This window comes from Callorhinchus milii, unplaced genomic scaffold (genome assembly GCF_018977255.1).
Source record: "Callorhinchus milii isolate IMCB2004 unplaced genomic scaffold, IMCB_Cmil_1.0 Scaffold4, whole genome shotgun sequence".
NCBI classification, from domain to species: domain Eukaryota; kingdom Metazoa; phylum Chordata; class Chondrichthyes; order Chimaeriformes; family Callorhinchidae; genus Callorhinchus; species Callorhinchus milii.
Window position 1 is genome coordinate 65,812,809 of NW_024704745.1, and position 24,087 is coordinate 65,836,895.

General features: G+C 41.8%; 1 protein-coding gene across 2 annotated transcripts in view; it reads right to left on the minus strand.

Annotated features, from left to right (window-relative positions):
* LOC103186512 (radixin) overlaps positions 1-23,886 on the minus strand; it is a 47,874-nt gene extending 23,988 nt beyond the window's left edge. Inside the window, exons 1-4 of one of the 2 annotated variants that reach the window (XM_007905609.2) lie at positions 23,732-23,886; positions 23,552-23,642; positions 9,093-9,125; positions 1,333-1,416 (exon numbers count right to left, since the gene is read on the minus strand). In XM_007905609.2, coding sequence (XP_007903800.1) covers positions 1,333-1,416; positions 9,093-9,125; positions 23,552-23,563 — 129 coding nt within the window. In that variant the 5' untranslated portion in view covers positions 23,564-23,642; positions 23,732-23,886. The remainder of the gene's footprint in view (positions 1-1,332; positions 1,417-9,092; positions 9,126-23,551; positions 23,643-23,731) is intronic. The other variant, XM_007905612.2, reaches the window with a different exon arrangement.
* Between the last annotated feature and the right edge of the window lie 201 nt (positions 23,887-24,087).

Below are 24,087 nucleotides of genomic sequence, written 5' to 3' on the forward strand. Positions count from 1 at the left end.
GGGTCAGTAACCAGAGGGCACAGATTTAAGATAATTGGCAAAGGAACCAGAGGGGAGTCGAGGAGAGTTGTTTGGTCTAGAATGCACTGCCTGAAAGGGTGGTGGAAGCAGATTTGATAACAACTTTCAAAAGGGAATTAGATAGGTACTTAAAAAGGAAAAAATTGCAGGACTATGGGGTAGGGGCAGGGGAGAGGGACTAGTTGGTAGCTCCTTCAAAGAGTAGGCACACGCACGATGGTTCGAATGGCCTCCTGTGCTGTAAACTTCTACGATTCTAGGATAGCCGGGTGACAGTTGGGCAAGTAGAATTTATTGAAATGAAATGTAGAGTTAATGCTGCAGGATTACCTTAAACTACTCCAAATTTAGAGCAGATTACTGTAATACAATGGAACCGAGTTACAAAGCACTTAGTTAAAACACTGGTTCACCCATCAAACAGTTGGGTATCCAAACATTCATTTACCCCCGAAAAATGTATCCCCTTCAGCACTTCACCTCCCTGGCACACAGGATGCATCAATGATGGTGACACGACCAGGATGTTAGCCACTTTTTAAAATCACAGGGAGCACATGGGAATACATCAATATTCACCCAAGGCCTATAGTATTCCCTTAGCTGTGGGAGAATACAGAAATGCTGACTGGCATCATGCCCCATTATAAAGGCCAGATGGGATTTTATATACTCCAATTACTGCCTTTATACAAACCAGGGTTCCACTGCATTTCAACATCATGTATCTGATATTAAAAAAAACTTGCATGCTCAGGAAAATCAACTCCAAATATTGTTGGCCAGTTTCACCCTTTTCAAGTAGATGATTATAGATTCTAATCAGATCCCTCAAGAGACTCCAACACCACATCATTTGGAAAACAGGAACAGGTCATTTTTAATGCAATTTGAACACAATGGGCAAATTTGCATAAGTTCAAATCACAAATCTTGATTCAGCAAACTCAACAACTCAACTACCTGAATAGATTCTAATCAGACCATTCATAGGCTCCAAAAACTAAGGACAGGCGATAGGTAGTTAAGTCTTGCCCAGAACACCTTCTTAAGATAATTGGGATTCCACCACATACAATGAAATTGTTTCACAAAAAAAATACATTTTGGAAACCACAACTCAAGTGCTGATAGCTTTCATTCTCTGAACAAAAAATATTTTCAGGAAAAAAATGCAAACTGTTTAAGGGCTTTTAAACTTCTACCTTTAATGAAATGCCAACCAAAGAAACACTTAATCCTCTTAAACGTTAAAGATTATGGAACATGGAAGTTTGAGCTACATACAGGCAATGAAAAAGGTAAGTTTACCTGATCAAAGAGCTGCTTGCCAGTTGTATTTGGCTGGATGGCAAACTCTAGCTCTGCATCCATGGTCGTAACCCGCACATTGATCTGTCAAAAGGGAAATAAAATAAATGCAATAGTTAAATACAAGCTAATAAAAACTGAGGTGGGTTTTCAACCAGTTCTGTGACAGATAACAAGGTGAACCCCACTACTATCATATTTCCAACAACAGACGAGCTGTGTAATGAGCCCAGCAAAGAGGTTTGGGCTTTGACAGCCCATTACAGAATACACCTGAAGACTATTGAAATTTTGCAGATGGATGACTGCAGTTGATTTCCATGTTACCAGCGATTTGAATACCCTCTTCATGTAAACAGAACAGGCTCTCAGCACCAGCAGCACCCAGGGTGCTTAGACCCAGTTCCATTTGAACAGATACAAGCAGAACATGAGCATTCAGTAGAGTACTTAATAGTAAGTATTAAAGAGTACCACAAAACAAGATATTATAGCAAATCTTGAGGGCTTTTCAGCACCAAAAGTTTGATATTTGTAATTCAACGCTGTGCAGAATGATATTTAGCATTGTATTTTGGAAATTAATTAGTTCAGAGTCACAAGAGTATTTGATCCTCTAATATACAGCACTACATCAAGTGACTGACTATGTGACTAGCAGCGAGAGATCGTGTTATGCATTTGTGAACAAATAGAACAGTGTATTGATTTAATGTCTCAGGATGTGTTCCAATTAATAAACAAGTCTGTCAGTAAACCTGTACATCTTCTTGGGGAAGATCTTCTTGCCATCCACATGCATTTTCAATTAAAGCCATTACAGAATATCTCATTGTTCACTTTTTGGTTTGCATGAAACCAGGTCTTAAGTTTAAACAAATAATAGGCGAAAGCTAAGGAAGTGGCATAGATTCATGTTTTCATTCTCTGTCTTTGCTCCAACCCCAGGTTGAGGAGGTGCCAAACGTCAATGAACATACACCACAACACATCTGTAAAGTCAGCCTTATGAAACATGATGCAGCACAGCAAGCACACACAGAACAGCTAACAGGAATCCACGTGGCAGCAAGAATGGCATCTCAATGTCAGCAGGGCACCACTCTTGCTACTACTTGAGCACCACCTCTTATTATTATAATGCCAATACCAGCAATAGCTTCATGCAATATTGCTCCCTCTCCCTCCCCAAACATGATGTGGAGGAAACTGCTGTGGGATACAGCCCAGGTGGAGAAATTGTAGCAGAGCTCCACCTCAAAAAATAATTTCTCTTCCACCCCACCTCCCCTCCCTTTACAATCCAATCAAACCCACAAACAAAATTTAGACAATAAATCCCCAAACCCACAGCTTCTAGTAGGAACAATAATCCTTGCATTTGACACAACTTATCACATCGTCAAGATTCCTTTAAGCATTCACCTCGTCAGTCCTGGAACATTTCTACATCTACACAATTGTCTTTTTGGGGGGTCAGCCGGTGTCTGACACAAATGGAAACCTATTAATGGTTAAGAGCATCTAAACCAGATGGGGTTCTACATATAATTGCCACTTACATATGGAAATTTCCCTGCTTGTAGAACGGAATGCCAATCTCTCCCGGGAGGCAGCACCCTGCTTACCCATTCCAGAGCTTAATACGCACAGTTTGGCGAGGAAAGCCTGGGGGACCCCCAGTGTGTATCAGAATGCTGCTGAAGTCTAAGCAGCTAAAACCATTTGTCATTCAGAGCAAGAGCTACCAAGGATTCCCGCTGCTTGTCCTGCTAGGATTGTCCTACCGATAGGGCTTTGGTTTGCAGGGTTAACAGGTGCAGGGTAGGAATAATACCTTCTCCCAATTTTACCTTCCATGCCCCCCTGATGAGCCAGGCTGGCTGATCTGTCATCAGCAGTGTCTGGAGCTTTGCAGACTTGTCCAACTCACAAATCAGACTACCAAAACAGTCAGAGGATTCACTAGATTGCAATATTTTGCTGCCAAGCAAATGACCTTGGAGCAAATTCAGCTCCTTTCCCTCAGCTTCCCCACCCCCCCACCCATAGGATTACATAACATGGCCTCAACACAAAAGGCACCTTAAAAATTCTTCCATATAATCATTGACAAGACTTCTTTAATGTCAAGTCACTAAGATTGATTAAAAGGGTAAATTCCCGAGATCTAAATCATTTAAGCACTTAAAATGTTCATCTTTCATGTCAAGTTTCTGGATGAAAACTTGCTGCCCCAGCAAATCTTTCCAATGTCATCAATAGATCAAACAGATTTGTAGTTTTATGTAACAGCTGGGTATTCAGTGAATCTGGAATATGAAATAAATCATTGCACAGCTTGAATGCAAATACATTGCTGTTTTAGGACTGAGTCATTGCACTTTTACATTTTTGTACATTCCTTTGCAAAAGGTACAAAGTTACTTAATTGGTAAAGTATTTTAGACTATCTCCTGGTTGCAGGTGATGTGCCTAGCAATAGAATATTGTTAAACAGCTGATCCTCTTGACAGCATCAGTAGTATGGCTCCTGTGCTAGGCAGGTCCACAGTACTTCAATGCATTGTTGAAGAGGCCAGCCAGCCTGCATCCTCACTCAACAGGACGTGGAGGAGCAGACCAATAACAAAAAATTAGATTTGTATAGCACCTTTCACATCAGGAGGACGTTCCAAGGCCATTGACAGTCAGGGATCTGCATCTGAGCTGATAGTTGAATCAGGAGGAGTGGAGGGCAGGAGTAGGAGGGTGACCAAAGACCAATCATTGGGGTTAGTGATTCTCCATTCCAGACAAAAGTGGAATTGCAATAGGTAGAACCATGAAAGTTTACAGTTCAGAAGGCAGCCATTTTGGCCCACTGAGTCTATATTGGTTCTTTTAAACAGCAACCCTTTCAGTCCCATTTACCTGCCTTTTCACCATATCCCTGCAGTTTACTGCTTTTTAGATATCTATATAGTTCCCTTCTGAAAGCTAACATTGATTCTGCCTCAACCACCACACCAGGTAGAGCATTCCATATCCCAACAACAAAAATTTCCCTAATCTCTCCATTTAATAGCCATCATAAAATTGATGCCCTCTGGACACAGTCTCACTGAACAAGGAAAATAATTTCTCCCCAATGACTATAAAAAACACTCCATTTATATCAGGACAACCCTATTAATACTACATAGGGAACAAAAGTTTAAGTGGCACTTTGTTTGGCTTGGATACTCTTAAGCATGATGATGGCTTTTTGCATGCATCATGAACCTAGCTGAGCAAAAAAAAATCCATTATATATGTATGCAGTTTCAAACTGCAGATGAGCAAATACACCAGCTTTCCCCATGACTCCACAGCTAACACTCAATAAATGCACAGGACATTCCCAGAAATGTGTTTATATCAGGACTCTAAAACATATATTGCAAAAATAGGTTTTGAATGGTCCAGATGAAAGTTCAACAGAATTCTGTATTTAGAGGGGAGGGATAAACAGCAGCAATATTTAGTTAATACAGGTTCTGCCTTTGAATATCAGACTAGCTCTCCAGTTTGTGTGATCTGTATACTTGAAATGATAATTGTTCTCGTCTACTCAATTTTGTATTCCCAGTGAGAGAACATTCCTGTATCCCAGTTGACACAAATTATTATTCCATGCAGTGCCAATAGTTTGTTTGGACCTCCTTTGCTCCTTTTAAAATGACAGCCAACAACTACTTTTCCCAGAGTGTGGGGTACTCTCCAGTTCAACTCTGGAATACGCTCCCTCAATCCCTCAGCCTTGCTCACTCGCACCTTTTTCATGTCCCGCCAGAAATCTTTCCTCTTTGACCGTGCTTACAACCACCTTCCCCCACTCCCCTGGCTCAGTCAGGCTCTGCCACTGTTAAGCGCTCTGAGACGCTACCCTGCATGGAGGGCCTATATAAATGCAAGTTGTTGTTGTTACCATCAAGGCATTTCACAACATGGTTTGGAGTTTGATCATTATACATAATATACCAAAATTAATGCCAGAATCAGACCAAAAGCATGTAGCAGCATTTTTAGATCAAATACTTCTCCCCAAACCATTTTAGACAAATAACTTTTACACTTTAAAATTAGATTTGATTTAACTTTCTCAATTACATAGGCATTTTATATTCCCTTCTATGCAGGCGAAGATTGAAGATGGTAGCTAATTTAACCAGTTCTCATGGCTCAGTCCTCAATCACTGGGAATTAGCCACATTACTCTCCTTTTCTGTCTCCAGGGCCTGGATGATAGTTTTATGTTGTGGAAAACAGAACTATAGACAGTAAGTCAGGTAGAGCTTAATCAAATCACTGTACAGTTGGAGGATGACTTCATAGGATCAGATCTGTTGTCTGTTTTTTGCTGCCTTCACAAACCCCTTTCTCCCTCCCCTCTAAATACATGTGCCGCCCACAACACAGAAACAGCTCTGATCAAAGTAACGAATGATATTCTGTCCATCTGCAACAAGGGCTCCCTCTGCCTCCTTGATCTCTCTGCTGCCTTCAACACCATTGACTGCTCTATCCTCATCCACCACCTATCCTTTCACCTCAACCTTTACAGTTCTGTCCTTGAATGGTTCAGATCTTACCTCTCACACCACCTCCACTTCATCTCCACAAACGGTCTCATGCGGCATTCCTCAGGGCTCTTTCCTTGATCCCCTCCTTTTCAAAGTTTGCATGCTTCCTCTTGGTGGCATCATACGCATACACTGGGTCAACTTCCACATGAATGCGGATGAACTGTACCTCTTTGCCTCCACCCTGGACTCCAGGACCACTGCTGTCCTGACAGAATGTTTGTCAGACATCAAGTACTGGATGAGAGCTAACTTTCCTCAGTTGAAAGTCAACAAGACCGGCTGACAGCATCACCATCCACGGATGCACAGTCCACCTTACAAAGCTGGTCTGGAATCTTAATGTCTTGTTTGATCCTCAACTATCCTTTCTACCCCACATCCGTGCCATGACCCACTCTGCCTTCTCCCACCTCTATCGCCCAGCTCCACCACTATCTCATACTGCAGGCCGCCAAAACCCTCATACATGCACTCATAACATCGAGACTTGACTGTGCAAACATTTGCTCGTCAGCCTCCCCAACTCTTCTCTCCATAGGATGCAGATCATCCAGAACTCTGCATCTCATGTCCTCTCCCACACCAGGCTCCGTGACCCAATCACCCTCATCCTCGCCTGATTCCACTGGCTTCCCATCACACAAAGGATACAGCTCAAGATCCTGGTCCTCACCTTCAAAGCCCTCCGTGGCCTTTCTCCCCTGCAACCTCCTAATTCCCTACCATTCTGCCTGCTCCCTCCGTTCAGCGAGTTCCGGCCTACTTCACGTCTCCAGCTTACCCAACCGACCATTCTGGCCTTCTGCCACCTCCCTCTGGAACTCCATCCCTCAGCCCTCCACCTCACCCCCTCCCTTGCCTCCTTTAAGACCCTCCTTAAATGACCATGCTTTCGATCACCTTGCTTCTCCCCCCTGCCCTTCACCCTCCCCAATCCCGATTCCCAGCATGGGTCCGAAACAATGACTGTCCAGCACCTTGGGATGTTCTCCTGATGTGAAAGGCACTATACAAACGTAATTTTGTTGTTGCCTTAATTTGAACATCAAGAAAACATGGGTTTAAAGTTGACAAGGGAAATTTCAGGACAGAAATTTTTCTTTCCCCTGATGGTAAATAATAACTGGGCAAGAACAGCAGAGGAAAAGACACTATTCATTAAAAAAAAAACTTGATTCTGTAATGGGAGGTTGGCAGGAAGGGTATTGTGGAAAAATTAACTCAATTAGGGTCAAAGGGCATTCTTCAGCCAAATCTCTCTTGCTAAAAGTTCACTTGCCAGTGATCAGTTTGGATGCATATCCCATCGAACTCTTGCACAAATTTAGCAAGATAGTGTCAAACACTTCAAAATTGACACATATTAAGGATTTCATAATCACAGTGCTGTTAGTTCATTTTCGATCCAATAACTAATTTACTTTATATAGTTCAGGATTCAGCATTTTGTTCCAATGGTCCTTTTTAAACTATTACATCATCCAGACAGGAGGGCGAGTTCTAACCTTTGTCAAGAGCAGCCATTAGGCAAACACAAGAGAAGCTCATTCACAATGTCCCTCTATTTGCTGTCAGAAGCGCTGAAAATCAATTTTAGGAAAATAATCTGGCTGGTAACTGAGAACAACTTTTGGGGGTAAGAGCATCGTACAGTTTTAGTTAAGTAAATTGATTCATCATCAATGGTGATGTAAATCTGAACAGTGACAGTAATTGTAAACAGTCAGTGTTTGCCAACTGTACAAATGCAGACAGATGAAGTTTCTTGCTGTGACATACGTTCCAAAATATTCTATAATTAGTCATACACTATAATAATAGGTTACTGCCTTGTATGGCAGTTTGGTTGCAAGTGCAGTTGAGTCTTAGGACCTCATCAACCTGAAAATTGCATTTTATTTGAAAAAATGTTCATAGATCAGATTCAAATACTACCATGAACTAAATCATGAGTGATACAGCTGGCATCTTCTCTTGCTTTGATTATTTTTTTGGCAAGGACAATGTATAGGACAAAAAGGAAAAGGTAGGATGCAAGAACAGCCATGATTCATCGGGGGGGGGGGGATTCAACACTCAGCATCCTACTACTGCAACCTAACTTTTAATGATTTATATACTCAGCAATACTTGCAAGAAGACTACAAACATTTGGTTAATACAGTGGAATTCAATTATAACATGGTTCATCATGGTGCACTGATAGAATGACAGGGTGTGGGCCAAACAGTTAAGTATTCTAAACCTGTGAGCAGAAAGCTCGCCTGCTCCATTGCCAGGCTTTGTGCCTCAAGCGATGTCAGGAGGCGATGGAGCCAGCCAGCTTTCTGCACACGCGCACACTGACGTCACTTTATGTGATCAGCGACATGCTGCAAAAGTGAGGTTACTCGCTGGGTTGGAATTTTATGGACCCCCACCCAAATAAAAAAATACAGACTTGTCGGGATCTAGAGGGCTACTTTAGTTAATCTTCCCACCTCCTTACCCCCAGGAAGCTTTTTTTGTGTCAGAGGTTGACATATTTATGCTCTAAGGTCACTTACTATCTAGACATCCTGCAGTTGAGCAATATTAATATAGCCAAGAACACAAAAAAATGATAAATTGGAACTAACAGCAGCAGAAGATGAAAAATTCCCCTCCCCCTATGAAATTGGCCAAAGTGTGGAGCAAGGGCTTTTTATTCACTGCCAGAGGCACTATCCTTCAGATGAGATGTGAAACCATCTCATTTGAAGGATGCCATTGTTCATGTGGGTATTAAAGGTCTAGCAAAATTATTTGAAAAGAAAGGGGAGTTTCTCCTAGTATCCTGGCTAACAATCCCCAGATAAAACCATTCCCTTCAGCTATTTGCAGTGAATTGCGCTGTACAAATTGGCTGTTAGGCTTAGCATAAACACACTACAATCGAAGCAACTACCTGTGAAGCAGGCTTTTTGAACATGATGCATGCAATATCAAATGCAAGGATTATTTTATTGTGCACAGCATGGAAACCTCAATACAAGATGCCCATTACTGAAACCCCCAATTGCCAGATTTGTTTTTGAAGGGTGCGGATGGAGGTGGGGGGGGGGGGGTGAGACAAAAGAAGGAAAGAGTGCATGCCTGAACCATTCAAGACTGCATTTATCTTAGACCAGATACCTTCTGTATTCTGAAGAATACTCCGCTTCCAAACTGGAGAAAGAATGATTTTGTTAATGAACAGCAATGTCATATTTGGAACAATTTAAGAATCTTAGAAGCATTATTAACAGTTTTACAATATTTATTAGTCAATAACATTTACCTAACATACAGATTTTTCCAATCAATTTCCTGAATATATTCACTCATAAGTGTTTAATTGTAACTTAAATACTGGAAATTTAACTAGTATAACCATTTGAGGTTTAAGAAAACCACTTGCAATTTTAATTTTCTACTATTCCTCAATCACTTTTACTGCTATTCTGCCTTACCTAAATGATAAACCTACTTGAAGTTAACAATTTTTACTAAAATGGGGAAGACAATAATAATCCTTGCAGTTGATAGCACTTTTCACATCTTCTAGACGTCTCAAAGCGCTTCAGAATATGCTGTAAAGTGAATTGACTGTATATTTGTGTTAAGAAATCTAAGAATTTCTCAGAAGTATGATTGAATCAGATTTCCACTCATCAGCAGGCAGTAAGAAGCAGACATAAAATGAAGATCACCACAAGAAAGTCTTAAAGACAAGTTTTTGTATAGAGGGAATACAGCATTCATAAGTATGTCATTCAAGCATAGTCCACAGAAAGGAATAGGATAAACACTCAAGAAATTAAGAGGTACATCAGCCAGGTTTTTCATAGAACCAAAATATAATTTACTGCAAATACCAGGATTCTAGTAAAGTGAATTAGCAAGAATGTATCCATGCAGAGGTGAACTTTGATTTTGTCCTTCCAATTCAGGATCTAGAGAGCATTTTTAATATCATAGTAATAGGGGCAGAAAGCAATTTGTGTTGATGAATTATGAGCCAACAAGAAGCAAAGCAGTACAACTATGGTTGGATGTGATTAGCATGTGGTACCAATACAGCAAATATTGATTTTCAGTTAGAAACCACTTGTCCCTGGTTGCAAGCTAACAGACAGCTTGCTATGCAATATCTTTAAAATTGCACTCGCTTCACATTTAAAGATGTGCGTTGCCTACAACTAAATCTACATTCTATTCGTCGGATTGTCAAGTCACAAATTTGCTAAGCAGTAAAATTCAGATTTCTAAGAACACATCGCAATATTCCTCAGCAAGATTTTTCAGTCTGTATTCAAAGGCAGTTCACATTTTCACCCATTAATAATAATAATCCTTGCATTTGATATAGCGCTTTTCACGTCGGGAGGACGTCCCAAAGCGCTTCACAGAACACATTGTAAAGTGAATTCACTGTATATTTGTGGGCGAACGCGGCAGCCAATTGCGCACAGCAATGTCCCACAAACAGTCGTAGATTGAAAATGACCAACTTTTTTTTTTTGGCTTTTGGAGGGATTATTATTAGGCTCTGTGTGGAGTAAGGAAACTTGCCCAAGGTTTCGCCCTCTGCCTGGAATTGAACTCAGATCTCTCACTTGCAAAGCGAGTGCTCTAACCACTGAGCTACAGGACTCCATTTCTTCCTCATCCTTCCCACCACTAGGACTCTAAAGTGAATAACAACAACAAATTGTTGCATTTATAGAGTACCTTTCGCCTTGGAAAGACGTCCCAAGCTGCTAACAACATCTAGGTCATCAGGTTGTCACATTGTGCACAAAGACAACATGAAGGAAGTGACACAAGTAGCAAACTATCAATAACAAATTACATTTATAAGGTAGGGTTCAAGTCAGGATGCCGTACTAATAACCAGAAGCAGACCATTTAGGCTTCCAGAGCTTTGAAGTGCCAATGGAACCAGTGCGTAAACAGATTTCTTTGGGGGGGGGGTGGGGGGGGGTGTTGCAAATAAGATGTCAGATTTACACCTATAAGCAAACTTCCATGACAACAAATTGCATTAAAATGGGTTCTAGTGTACCAAGTCTGTGGGTGGTGAGAAAGGTTGGAGGAGGAAAAGGCATTTGACACTCATTAATCCTTGCATTTAATACAGTACCTAAAAATTGTAAACTTCTGAAAGCAATTATAATACTAATCCTTGCATTTGATAGTGTCTAATATTATCGAGACATCTGGAAGTGCTTCACAGGATATACTGTAAATTGGATTGACCATGTATTTTGTGGGCAAACACAGTAGCCAGTTTACGCATAGCAATGTCTAACAAACAGCCATGGAGTGAATGACCAATTTTTATTTGGGGGATTGCTGGCCAGGACACCGGAAGAAATGCCATTCCTTTCCCAAATAGCGCCAGGAGATCTTTAGTGTCCACCTGAACAGGAAGACAGGAACTCAGTTTAATATCTCATCAAAAGGATGGTGCCTCCGACAAAGCAATACCCCCCCCCCCCCAACACTGCATCGGAGGGTTAGCTTAGACAATAGGATTCCTAGTTCAGACGTGGGGCTTGAACCCCCAACCTTCTGAGTGCTACTGCTGAGCCATTTATGGGCTTTCCAGGTCATGATGGTGTTGTGTAATGAGTTGTTTTGTAACAATGTGCCACCTTCAATTCTAGTTCAATGCTAAGTTTGTTATACAAAATATATATATTATATACATAGATATATCAGCTGCTCTAAGATGCACAGCACCAGTATGATCATTGCTCAGAGCATCCTACTACCAGTTAAGTTTAGTATTGAATAAACCCTAACTCACATTAACCAACCAACAGATAGTCAAAAATGGACAAAAATGATTATTATTCTTCAAACAGTAATAATAATCCTTGCATTTGATATAACACCTTATTGTGTCATTGAGACGTTTCAAAATATATTGTAAAGTGGATTTACAGAATATATTATAAAGTGGATTGGCCATTTTGTATGCGAAACACAGCAGCCAATTGCACACAGTAGTGTCTTAAAGGTTGTGAATTGAGTGACCAAATTATTATTACCCCTGGAAAGCAATCGACTAACAACTTACTGCTAAGTAAAGAGAGGTGGGTGGCGTAAGGAAACTTGCCTAAGGTTTTGCTTTGCCTGAGAATCAAACCCAGGTCCTGTCACTTGCTAGGTGAGTGCTCTAACCACTTTACTATGGGACCTTGCATGTATAATGCTGTCAGTGTGTTTAATTCTCTGTCACTCAATACCTCAAAAACATAAGAGAAATATCATGGTTGCAGAAGGTTAGTAAAATGCCCGCAAGGTTTCTTTGTTCTTGCCTGCACCCCGAGAAGGTTTATAAGTAGTTGTAATAATTATACTATGACACAAATTCAAAATCTCATATATCTGTTAATTGAAAAAGGTGGTGTTAAAATGAAGCTAGAATGATCTGTCACCTCGTTAAATTTCATTACATAGAAACATTTTTACAATATCATAGTAGCTAATAGATTTCTAGCAAATCCTTGGATTATAGGTCACACCACCACAAAATCCAACAGCACCTCATTCGCTATTATTAGCAATAGTTAGCTATTCTGGTGCTGATCTCTACATGCACATTTGCAAATGTTGCTGGTCCAATAATCCCTTTTAAGATGGCCATCATGTAAATGGAAGTAAAATAATCACTTGGGTTAGGGAAAATCTTCAGGTTTCTTATTGCAACGTGTACCTTATATTTGCATCAGCTCTTGAGACAAAGAGGAGCAAGAAAATAAAATCTGATAGATAAAATCTAAAGTGGGGTCAAATATAATGCACAGTTGCATAAAAGGAAATATTGCAGGGATCTGAAGAAATTAGATGTAGATGTGCTGCATTGTTGGATAGTGCCGTTCTTCACATGAAATGAGGTCCCTTTGGCCTATTTAACTGGACATAAAAGACCCCAAAGCACTATTCGAAAAAAATAAAGTTTCTCCCGGGGTTCTAACCAACACTTCTTCTGATTAAATCGGTCATTCATGTCATGATTGTTTGTGGGACATTATTGTGGTGGGCAAATGTTTTGCCCAGTTTGCTTACAAAATAATTACTAATAAAGTCACTGACTTTGTACCCATGACCTAGGGGAGTAAAAGGAGAGATTTGGAAGAACTTCTCCTAAAGGGTATGGAATGCTTGGCAGGGGTGGCTGTTAGAGCAGAGTTGATCGGTGCATGTAAAAGGATAGGTATTAGAGGGTATGTGGAGAGAGCAGACAATTATAATGATGACTTCTTCTAGGAATAAACAGACAAAAAAAACTGAACAGCCTCCTACTAGCTCTTTCATATCCATGGTTACATGGAAACAGCATTTACAAAAAGGCAACAACAACTTGGGTTTATATAGCGCCCTCCACGCAGGACGGCAACTCAGAGGGCTTCACAGTCACGGATCCCGGGGCCGAGCCAGTGGGGAGGGGAAGGAAGGTGACCAATGGCGCGGTTGAAAAGAAACGTCTTCAGCAGGGACCTGAAAATAGGAAGAGAGGGGGCAAGACGAAGGGAGTGAGGAAGGGAATTCCAGAGCCTCGGGGAATAGTGGCTGAAGGCACGGCCGCCGAGGGTGGAGCGGAGGACTCGGGGGACAAGGAGGAGGCCAGACCTGGAAGAACGAAGGCAACGGGCACTGTTTTGGGGAGAGAGGAAGTCAGAGAGGTTGGGAAGTGCAGAGGAATGGAGGGTTTTGAATACAAGGGTGAGGATCTTGAAGTGAATCCTCCCTGGGACAGGCAGCCAGTGCAGTCTGGCAAGGACTGGGGTGATCGGGAAGCGGAGTTTGGTGCGGGTGAGAATGTGGGTGGCAGAGTTTTGAATAATCTGGATTTTATGGATGGTAGTGGATGGGAGACCGGCGAGGAGGATGTTAGAATAGTCCAGACGAGAGGTGACAAAGGCATGGACTAGGGTTTCAGCGGCTTTCGAAGAGAGGTATTGGCGGAGATGGGCGATGCGAAGCAGGTGGAAGAAAGCAGTGTTGGTGAGGGACCGGATGTGGGGAAGGATAATTGGGGGTCGAACCTGATGCCTAGGTTGCGTACGGGTTCAGAGTTTTAGGGGGAGGAGGTGAGAGCCATGAGATTTTAGACGTTGATAAGAGCCAAAGAGTATGGCTTCCGTCTTGTCAACGTTCAGTTGAAGGAAACTTGTGCTTATCCAGCCCCTGAGATCTGACAGGCAGGCTGACAAAACATCAGGGGACTCGGGGTCGTAAAGAGAGGTGGAAAAATAGAGTTGGGTGTCGTCCGCGTACATGTGAAATGTACCCCATTTCTGCGGATGACATCCCCAAGAGGGAGTATGTAGATCAGAAAGAGGGGGCCAAGGATGGATCCTTGGGTACCCCGCAGGTAACCGGGTGAGAGCAGGAGGAGAAGCCGTTTGTGCAGATGTACTGCTGGCGGTTTGTGAGGTAGGACTCGAACCAGGCGAGTGCGGTCCCACTGAGGTGGATGACGGAGGAAAGGCGGTGGAGGAGGATGGCGTGATCGACTGTGTCGAATGCCGCGGAGAGGTTCAGGAGGACAAGGAGGCAGAGGGAGCCCTGGTCAGAGATAGAGAAAATGTCGTTTGTGACTTACACAAGCACAGTCTCTGTACTGTGGGCAGGGCGGACGCTGGACTGGAGGGGTTCGAAGAGGCAGTGGGAGGAGGTGTGCGCGAAGTTGATTGGCAACAATGCGTTCTACGACTTTTGCGAGGAAGGGCAGGTTAGAAATGTGACGGTAGTGGCTGGGGTTTGAGGAATCTAGGGAAGGTTTCTTGAGGAGGGGGGTGATGACAGCAGTTTTGAGGGAGGCAGGGACTGATCCAGAGGAGAGGGATTAGTTGTGGGCAGAGGAGGGGGAGCTGGGTGACCAGCAAGTTGATGGAGAGGGGGTCGAGGCAGCAGGTGGTGGGTTTCATGGAGGTGATGGTGGGTGAGAGGGAGGAGGGAGAGATGGGGAGGAAGGAATGTAGGATGGGGTGGTGGTAGGAGCAGATGATGGGGAGGGTGAGGGGGACAGAGAGGGTGAGGTGGTGGGTGACAAGAGGCAGGTGGATGAGGCTGCCTGGTGGATGTTGTGAATTTTAGATGAAAGAAGTCCATGACCTCCTCGCACGTGGCATGAAGAATGAGGAGGCCTGATGGGGGGCACAGAGGAGGTAATGGGTGGTGGAAAAAAGGATTTTGGGGTTGTGTTTAGGCTCCAAGATAATGTTGGAGTAGAACTCGTGTCAAAGAACGGCAGTAGGTGTGGAGATGCTCAAGCCACAGTTGGCGGTGGACTCTCAGGCCAGTTTTCAGCCATCTGCGCTCGAGCAGCCAGGTTTGGGTTTTTAGGTGGCGGAGATGGTTGTTGTGCCAGGGGGATAGGGTGAGTTTGGAGATGGTCCTGGATTTCAGGGGGACGATGGAGTTGAAGGTGGAGGAGAGGCGATCATGGAGCAACTGGACGGCTGCTTCAGGATCTCCGCGGGTGAAAGGCCAGAGGGATAGGATGTTTGGTGATGCGCGGGCCTTTGTGAGGGTCTCAGGGGGTAGCCTTTTCGAAGGGCAGAAGTGGATGGCTGAGGGATTGGTGGAGGAGAGAAGAATGTGGAAGGAGATGAGGAAGTGGTCTGAGATGGCCTTGTCCACTATGCTGAAGTCGGAAATGTCAAGGCCATGGGTGATAACGAGGTCAAGAGCATGACCATGGTTGTGGGTAGGTGAATTTATATGAAGGGTGAGGTTTAGGGAGAAGGAGGGCAGTGAAGTCGGCAGAAGTGGTGCAAGGGGAGTTTAGGTGCAGGTTGAAATCGTCCATTATGAGCAGGCGCTCGGAGCAGAGGGACAGGAAAGAGAGGAGAGATGTCTCTGTGGAAGGAGCCGGGGGGCGGTAGACAAGGATGATTTTCAATGGGAGAGAGGGGTGGACAAAAATGCAACCATCAACTATGCTTTATCCAGTTCTGCTTATCAAGATGTGCAACACTAACCAGTTTGGAAAGTTTCAGTTCAAGACCCTCATTGTTTGCCCAGTCTTTGATAACACTCCACTGTTATACTGGGAGATGCTGCATTGTTAGGAGGTAGACTTTTAGATGACATGTTAAACCTACTGGGTCATTTGTTAAACCTTGGCCATAATTACTTTTTAAATATCCCTGAAAAGGCCGTCTCTGTTTGGCGGCCTGGCCAATCATCCTACAGATCAACTTATCATTCTAATCACTGCACTTGACAGCAATCACCTGTAAAGCACTGGGACGTTGCTTAGTGTGGTTAAGGCTCTGTAAAATTCAATATTTCCTTTGATATTGATTCTTCTACGTCTGTGCTTAGTTAACAGCAAAAGTAGCAGACAAGAGTGAACTTTCTAACTCGAATAGCTTTAAATACATTACTCCCACATAAAATTTGCATGAATGATTCAATGCAGTCCAGTAAGAGCCAAAAAGGAAACAACAATCTATGCAATTTTTCTAAACAATGTTCAATAGCAAGTCATAATTGGCATCTGGTTATGCATGCCATACACAGCTGAATGGTTATTAAAAAATTAACTGTTGCACATTCTGGGAATTAAATAGTTGAAGTTATAAAATGGATGGTAGGCACCATACATCTTTTCTAATCAGATCACACTCATAAAATGTGCAACAAATTTAATGAAGGTTGGTCAATTTTTTTAGCTGTGACATCACATAAATCTTACTCTTCTCCTCATCTCTTCAAAGTACAATTTAATCCACTGGAATCCGCAAGCTCTACCTGTTCTATACAGACAAAGCTGAAATTAAGCATTCAAGTTACATGGAGAGATCAGGCCAGGAAAGGTGAGTAAGTCAACACAAAGGGAAAGCTTTCATGGGACTTCTTATTAAAGCATTAAACATTCCAAAGGGTGTAAACCCAATCTTAATGTTAAAACCATAAAAATTTAGAAGAAAGGCATACAAAAGCATACAAAGGGCAGTTTTGAATACATAGAAGAGATTACCAAAGTAGATTTAATCTAGAATGCATAGGGATATGTGAGAAAAGGGCAAGAGCAGTGGTATGATTGTTATTTTTATAAGCTTTTTGGACTTTCATATGCACCACAATGGTCTTTAAGTCCTGTACATTCTTATGATCAAAACAATCTTAGTCCACAAATACACTGTGTATTTCTCCAGTAACTCATCAGGGAACCTTATTTATGATGCAATAAATAAGATATTGTATTAGAACTGGTTTTGTTATTTTGAATCCATTACACAAATCTAAGGTGATGTTAAAAAGGATGGTTATCTCAATATAATTTTATCTTAATCTAAAAACTTTTTTTTTAATGTTACAGTACAGCATTTGTGTAGCGCCTTTCACATCGGGAGGACGTCCCAACATGCTAATGTTAGATCACATTTATTCCTTTCCAAAACTAACCTTTTCAAAATGAGAAAACCATACTGTAAAAAGCTATGTGTTTTAGTTGCCATTCAATGTACTAAAATTAGCTACATTGATAAACATTTCAAACTTAACATTGCAAAAGCACTTGAAGATGAGAAACTGCACTATTTTGGATAAAATATTGATGAAATTTATTCTGTAAATACAGAAATTTATCTTATTTTATACATCTCAACTCCAGTGTAACAGCCATACGTACCAAGGGCTCAAGTTCAATGTCCACTCTGAAGGTTTAGCTAACCTCAAACTAGACCACAACAGTAGGGATGCTACAATTGCCTTTAACATGTTGGATGCGAGAAAGGAGGGTGCAAATTCAGGGATCCTCTCCTGGATTCTAACAAAAGACTCAGCTCAAAACTGCAAGTATTGTTGCTGGACAAGTGCAAGATTAGCCTCAGCTAAGATGTCTTCCTGAAATTAAATAGCATGCTGAAATTCAGCCTTGGTTCACACATGAATAGCCATTTGGGTAAGGGAAAGGGAAGAAGAAAAAAAGCACAAGTTAATATTGTCTACAATAATTAATCCATAAAGCTTTGCAATTTTGACACACTTGGAATTGCTCAATACTGTACATAATTAACACTCGTCACTTACATACTGCAGAAATCTCCAATTAGCTGCAAAAATCTAGAACAAGATTGTTTTTTCTGCTTCTTCTGCTCTCAACAGTATATTCATATTGCAAACACAAAAGGTTTACTAATTAATAATCATGGTTTGAAACTGCAAGAATCCTACTGGCATAATCACATTACTGTAGCATGTCAGAACACTCAAGAGCCACTTGAGAAAACAAACAGAATTATAAAACACGAATCTCCAATGGGCCATCACTCCCAATTTAATCATGGAAAAAACCCATGGAACATTACAACACTAAATGTTTATCCACACACCACATGCAGCTCAGAGTCAAAGCGGATTAGTACAAAATGCTATGTTCGACAGAAAGTCTACATAATACTTCCTAAAATGACAAACTTCCATTCTTATCTGAAGGAAGTAAAGGAAAGACTCTCCAGGAAAAGAAAAAGTAATATTGACAAAAGGATGTACAAATGAAGGAAATTACAGGGTCCATGAGCAATGTAATTTTACAAGACCACTTTTGTCAAAGGAAATATTTAAGATTGCTGAAAATAATCCTCAGTTAATATATTTGCTACATTTCAATGTCTTTCACAGCTAATAGCTGTTAAGCTAGTGACTATTTTTCCTTGGGATGTCCTCTCGATGTAAAAGGCCTTATACAAATGCAATTTGTATTATATTTGCTGGCAAATATGGAAGCTAATATGCAAACAGCAAGGATCCACAAACAGCCACACAGTGAATGAGCAACTTATTTGGAGGATTGTTAGGCAATCTCTTTTGAATAGTGTTTTGGGATAAATAACTGCTACTTGAATGGAGCAGATAGGATCTTATTTTTACATCTCATCCAAAGGATGGTATGTAGGCAATGCAGCGCTCTCCCGTTACTCGTGTGCACGGTAGATAATAAGCTCCAAGTCCCAACACAGGTCTTGCAGTCTGACCACAGCACATACAGACCGAGTATGATGTCTGGGGATTTAAACAGTACTTAAATCGCCATGTTAATGGGATCGATTGACTTTAGTTTGTGGCAGATAATTCCACATTCTCACCACTGAAATTATCTGACCAAAACAATCTTTACATCTTGTTTAGCTAAGGCATATGGAAAACAAAATACTCATCTGGGCATTGAAGCATGCACAAGCGCCATCAAGAGATACTAATATGCAGAGATCACATTAGCAGGTTTACAAATGAGTCCATTCTACAAAACTAGAATTCTGGTTGATACTGGGCATTCAGATAAATTAACTTTTTATAAAACACAAAGAAATTTCAGATAGTCAGGGGTGAAGCACCAAGATGCCTTGCTTAAACAATATTTTTTCTCCACTTGCATTATCATGACTGCATGCTAGCTTATGCAATATTCACAAAGGTTTTCCTCTAGAAGCATAGAATATTACTTTACATTAAGTTTCATCAAAGGAGGTGAACTACACATACATTTTTTCTTCCTTTTGTGAACATTTGTTTCATCATCTTCATTCTCACTCAAGGTGGGAGAGGTCAGGACACCAGGTTCATTCAAAAAGTAGCTTGGTGCCATGATGGCGGCTGGGAGGGTCAGATGAGCCTCAGGGTCTTCTTCATCCAGACCAATCTTGTGACAAGATTGTTTATTAAAAGAATAGGAGTCCGACCAAAGTAGACTTGCTCATTCAGGCTTGAAATGTACACACAACGCATTCCACTTCCATCGTAATTCAGCTTTGTTCTTGATCTAACTTTTACTGTAGATGCAACATTTGAGGAACTGACAGGACAACTCCGTTATAACATGGTCATGCAAGTGTAATGTTTCAGGTCCTACATTATACCCAAATGCAGAAAAGTTGCCAAGCAACTAACTGGTTCATGTGGTTAAAAAACGGCTAACCTTCAGGTAGGCAAGTCACTGCCATCACCTTCTGCGTGGTACAGTGATGTCAGTGTAGACTCCTGCACATAATCGCACATGTGCAGCATGAAAAAAAAGCAACTTGACAACCTATAAATCGTCTCTGGTCTCCAGCACCCAGGAAAACAGCCATTCTAAGCAAATTCAGGTTATAACAGGGCTGCCCTGTATGTATGCAAGCAAACACGGCTCAAAATCCACACACATCTAACAGAGACCACAATGTGCAACAACCTATATTGTAAACATTAATACATAAAACAAAACAATTGCAATTTGATGCTCAGCCTCATTTAGAGAAACATATTAAAGGCCCTACCTACAAAGTGCCTGTTCGATAATTTATGCAACAAATTTGTTCATCTCATGTCCAACGTTCGCAGAAAGATTAAGTGTTCCAGAAAAATAATTGAAAGAGGTGGTATTACATTTCATACTTCATGAAAGTTTCCCTTTTTTGTGTGCCTGGGCACATAGAAGATGCTTCCCATCTCATCTGTGGCTTGACAGTTCAATTTTCAGCTACCTCTTAGCCCCTCATTGCCATAGTGCGATATGGATACACTTAAACCAGGGTTAATTTAGGGATGTATATATCTGGGTTTGTTATCCATGAGGAAAACAGCCACGATAAATAGCCACCTAAGCTATTGTATATCTTTAATTAATCCTTGCATTTGATGTAGTGCTTTATCACGTCGTCAAGACGTACAAAGTGCTTCACAGGACTATAAAATGGAGTGACTATTATTTTGTGGGCAAAATGCAGCAACCAGTTTGCACACAGCTATGTCCCTCAAATAGCCATGAGTTAATGACCAATTTTATTTGAGGGATCGTTGGCCAGGAAACTAGGAGAGAAACTCCCTTCTCTTTTCAAATAGCGCCATGGGATCATGAACATAGATCTACTTTTTCACACTCTTGGCGTAAACAACTCCTTCAGACCCCAAATATCTTAACATTTTCCCATTTCAAGGCTGGCAGTTAACTGCTTTAAGACAGACTAGTTAGGGTAGGTCTTTAATCGCTAGAAAAGAGATGTTTAAGGAAGAACCTAATAGAAGTATTTAAAATTATGAAAGGATTTGATAAGCTTAACATAAAGAAGTTGCGTCCACTAGTTGAGGAGTCTGTAACCAGGGAACATAAATATAAGAGCAACTAGGAGATTCCTAAGAGAGAATTTAGGAAGAACTACTTCACGCAGAGGGTTGTGAGATTGCTGCTTGAAGTGATGGTTGAATCAGATGGTGTAGATGCCTTCAACAGGAAACTGGACATGAGGAAAATGGGAAATAGAAGAGTATGGGAGAGAGTAAGGAACAGGTGAAGGTTTGCATGGAGTGTAAACACCGGCACAGACTGATTGGGCTGAGTGGGCTGCTTCTGTGCTGTACATTCTTTGTAAATTGTACAAATTGTATCCAATTGTACATGAAAGAAATGGTCTGCTTTTAACCTAGACTTGGAAATTCTCATGAATTTTCAACCATTCCCTTTTATAATCTCACACCGATACAACAACAACAACAAGATTCCATTCATAAAGCGCCTTTCACGTCAGGAGGACGTCCCAAGGCGCTGCACAGTTGGGTCATGATAGTCTGTAAAGGGCTGTGCAAGGATTTTTTTTAAAAAAAACTGCTTAAACTATCCCACTATGTTCCTGGGGAGGAGTGGGGAAGAAGGAAATCAGTATCTCTTTGGAGATTAAGCCCAAGCTTGGCAATGGGATTTCACAATCAAGTCAACACTCTGTGGCAGCCTCGATGGTCCAGTTCCTGAGTCAGGCAGGTCTGCAGTACTCCAGGGCACTGAAGACCTAGCTCATCAGCTGGATTTGGAGGTCTCTGAGAGCAGGGATTCTTCCCAATCACATTCTGTTAACCCTGTAAGTTAAAGCCCAATGGTGGTCAAAGCTGGACAAGCAGCACGTTTACCAGACAGTGTCTTAATGACAAACTATGCAGTTATAATTGGTTAAACTCCAGCAGCAACCCAACACTAATTTGGGGAGAGAGTGCATAATCCATTCCAGACACAGTAGCATATACAAATGGAACGCTCTGTCTGGTCAGGATATTCTGAAGCATGGCGAATGTTTTTGTAAGCTTCAGACACCTGTCAGGCACGACCCCCTTTTTTCAAAAAAAACTCACTGAGGTCTCTTGATTTTTAATTATGTTTTACATAGCCTATAGTATTGACAAGCAGTTTATGTATGCACTGACAAGCAGTTTATATATGCACAGAATCATTTCTCCCCCATAACCATACCCAAAAAATAACATAGCAAATGCACTCAATCTTAACTCAAAGGAGCCTCCAAGGATAATCAGGCCATGTGCATGCCAGGATTAGAGGACAGATTAACTGTTTTATATATTAGTGAAAGGAGTCGTGCTGCAGTTACATTGTAAGAGAGCAATTAATGACATTACAACTCATTGCTGTCGCCTTTCAAATAAGACATTAAACTGACGTCCAAGCCGATAGTTTAAGTCAGTGGTGACCAACCCATGGCCCACAGGACCGTCAAGAAGTAGTCCACCGAACATCAGCACCAGCCCAGGTGAGTCTGTTCCAAATCAATGCCTGGTTTCCAGTAGCTATTGAGCAGCAATGCCCAATGGCGCAGCTATCAATTAATTGAGAAACTTTATCTGGTTTAGGTGGCTATAGAAATTTAACTTCCACATTAATTGGTCATTCACCCACTTGTTGGACCAGAGTGGCAGAAATGGTAGCCACATTTCTTGTGAAAACTGATATTTAGCTGGGATAAAGGCAATATAATAAATACATTTTCCTTATTCCGATCAATTTTGTTGGCCCTCATCTTTGCTCCAGATTTCTCAACAAAAATATATTCTTAAAACACAATCTGCATTCAATGTTGTAGCTGACAAACACAGGACACACAGTATTTCAGAAGATGCTGTAAAAAATGTAAGGTATTGGAATGGTACAGCCAATTAGTTTTTAAAATTACATGTGATAATCAGCCTGAAGTGCAGCATTTAAGTTTAAAAACTACTTGATAGTTATTTGAAAAGATAGATGCAGAAATATGAAGTTGAAACCAGTCTGCTGTTTAAAACATTGGCATCTAGATATTAAAATCAGTGATTTATTAAACACTTAAAAAGTCAAACATGTTGATAGTTTCCACTTACAAAATAGTCAATTCACTTTACTGCAAATTCTGTGAAGCGCTTAGAGATGCGTCAACGACGTGATAAGGCGCTATATCCAATGCAAGGATTAGTATTATTATTATCATCATCATCTCTTTCTAAATGGTTACTAACAATACTACATTGGACTCAGGAGAGGGGAGAAACGAAGTCAGGGAATGAAATTCAGGGAATAAAATTCAGGGAATAAAATTCAGGCTGCGAGCACAGAATTCCACAGCACTCCCTCTCTCCCTCCGACCCAACCCAACATGTAGATACTGGGAAACAACCAGAATATTTCCTGGCAACCGAGTTTATTAGGAGTCCGCCCGCCATCGTGAGCTGCTGGACAGGGCGCGCGCGCGCACACACACACACACACACACAGGCGCGCGCGCGCCTTAATATCATTAACTCGAGTCCATATTGCAATGCAACAAGTTGTTGAAAACCCGTCGTTGACTTACCGGCTTCGGCATTTCGCTCCTCTTGCGGCTTAACGGTCCTCAGGCGAGCCAACAAAAACCCCCCGCTCGAAACCCCCGCCTCGCTTGCTTTCTGCAACGAATCAAGCGCCTTACATAAATGCAATGAAGAACTGCAACGAACGTGTCCGACCGACCTTGGCTTTGTTAATTACATGTTACCTCGCAATCCCACTCTCATTAATCTAGGCAGTTTGTACTGGTAACATTGCAGCCTAGCTCCATTGATTTTTTTTCTCTCTCTCTCCAGACGAGCCGTGCGCTCGCTCCAGCCTCGCCACCCTGCCCCCTGCACGAGTAACTGGCAGCTCCGGTAGCCAATCGAGAGCCACCGCCCGCGATTGACAGCCTGCTCGACCACTAGGCGCCGAGGAGGTGGGACCCACGTGCCCCGGGTGCAAGGTGATTGACAGCCGCACGAGCCGCTGTGAAGAGCGTCTGGTCTGCACTGGGCAGACCGTTAACGGTTTATATTTAAACCAATCGGCGCGGGCGCGAGGCGGGATTTCTAACCGCTC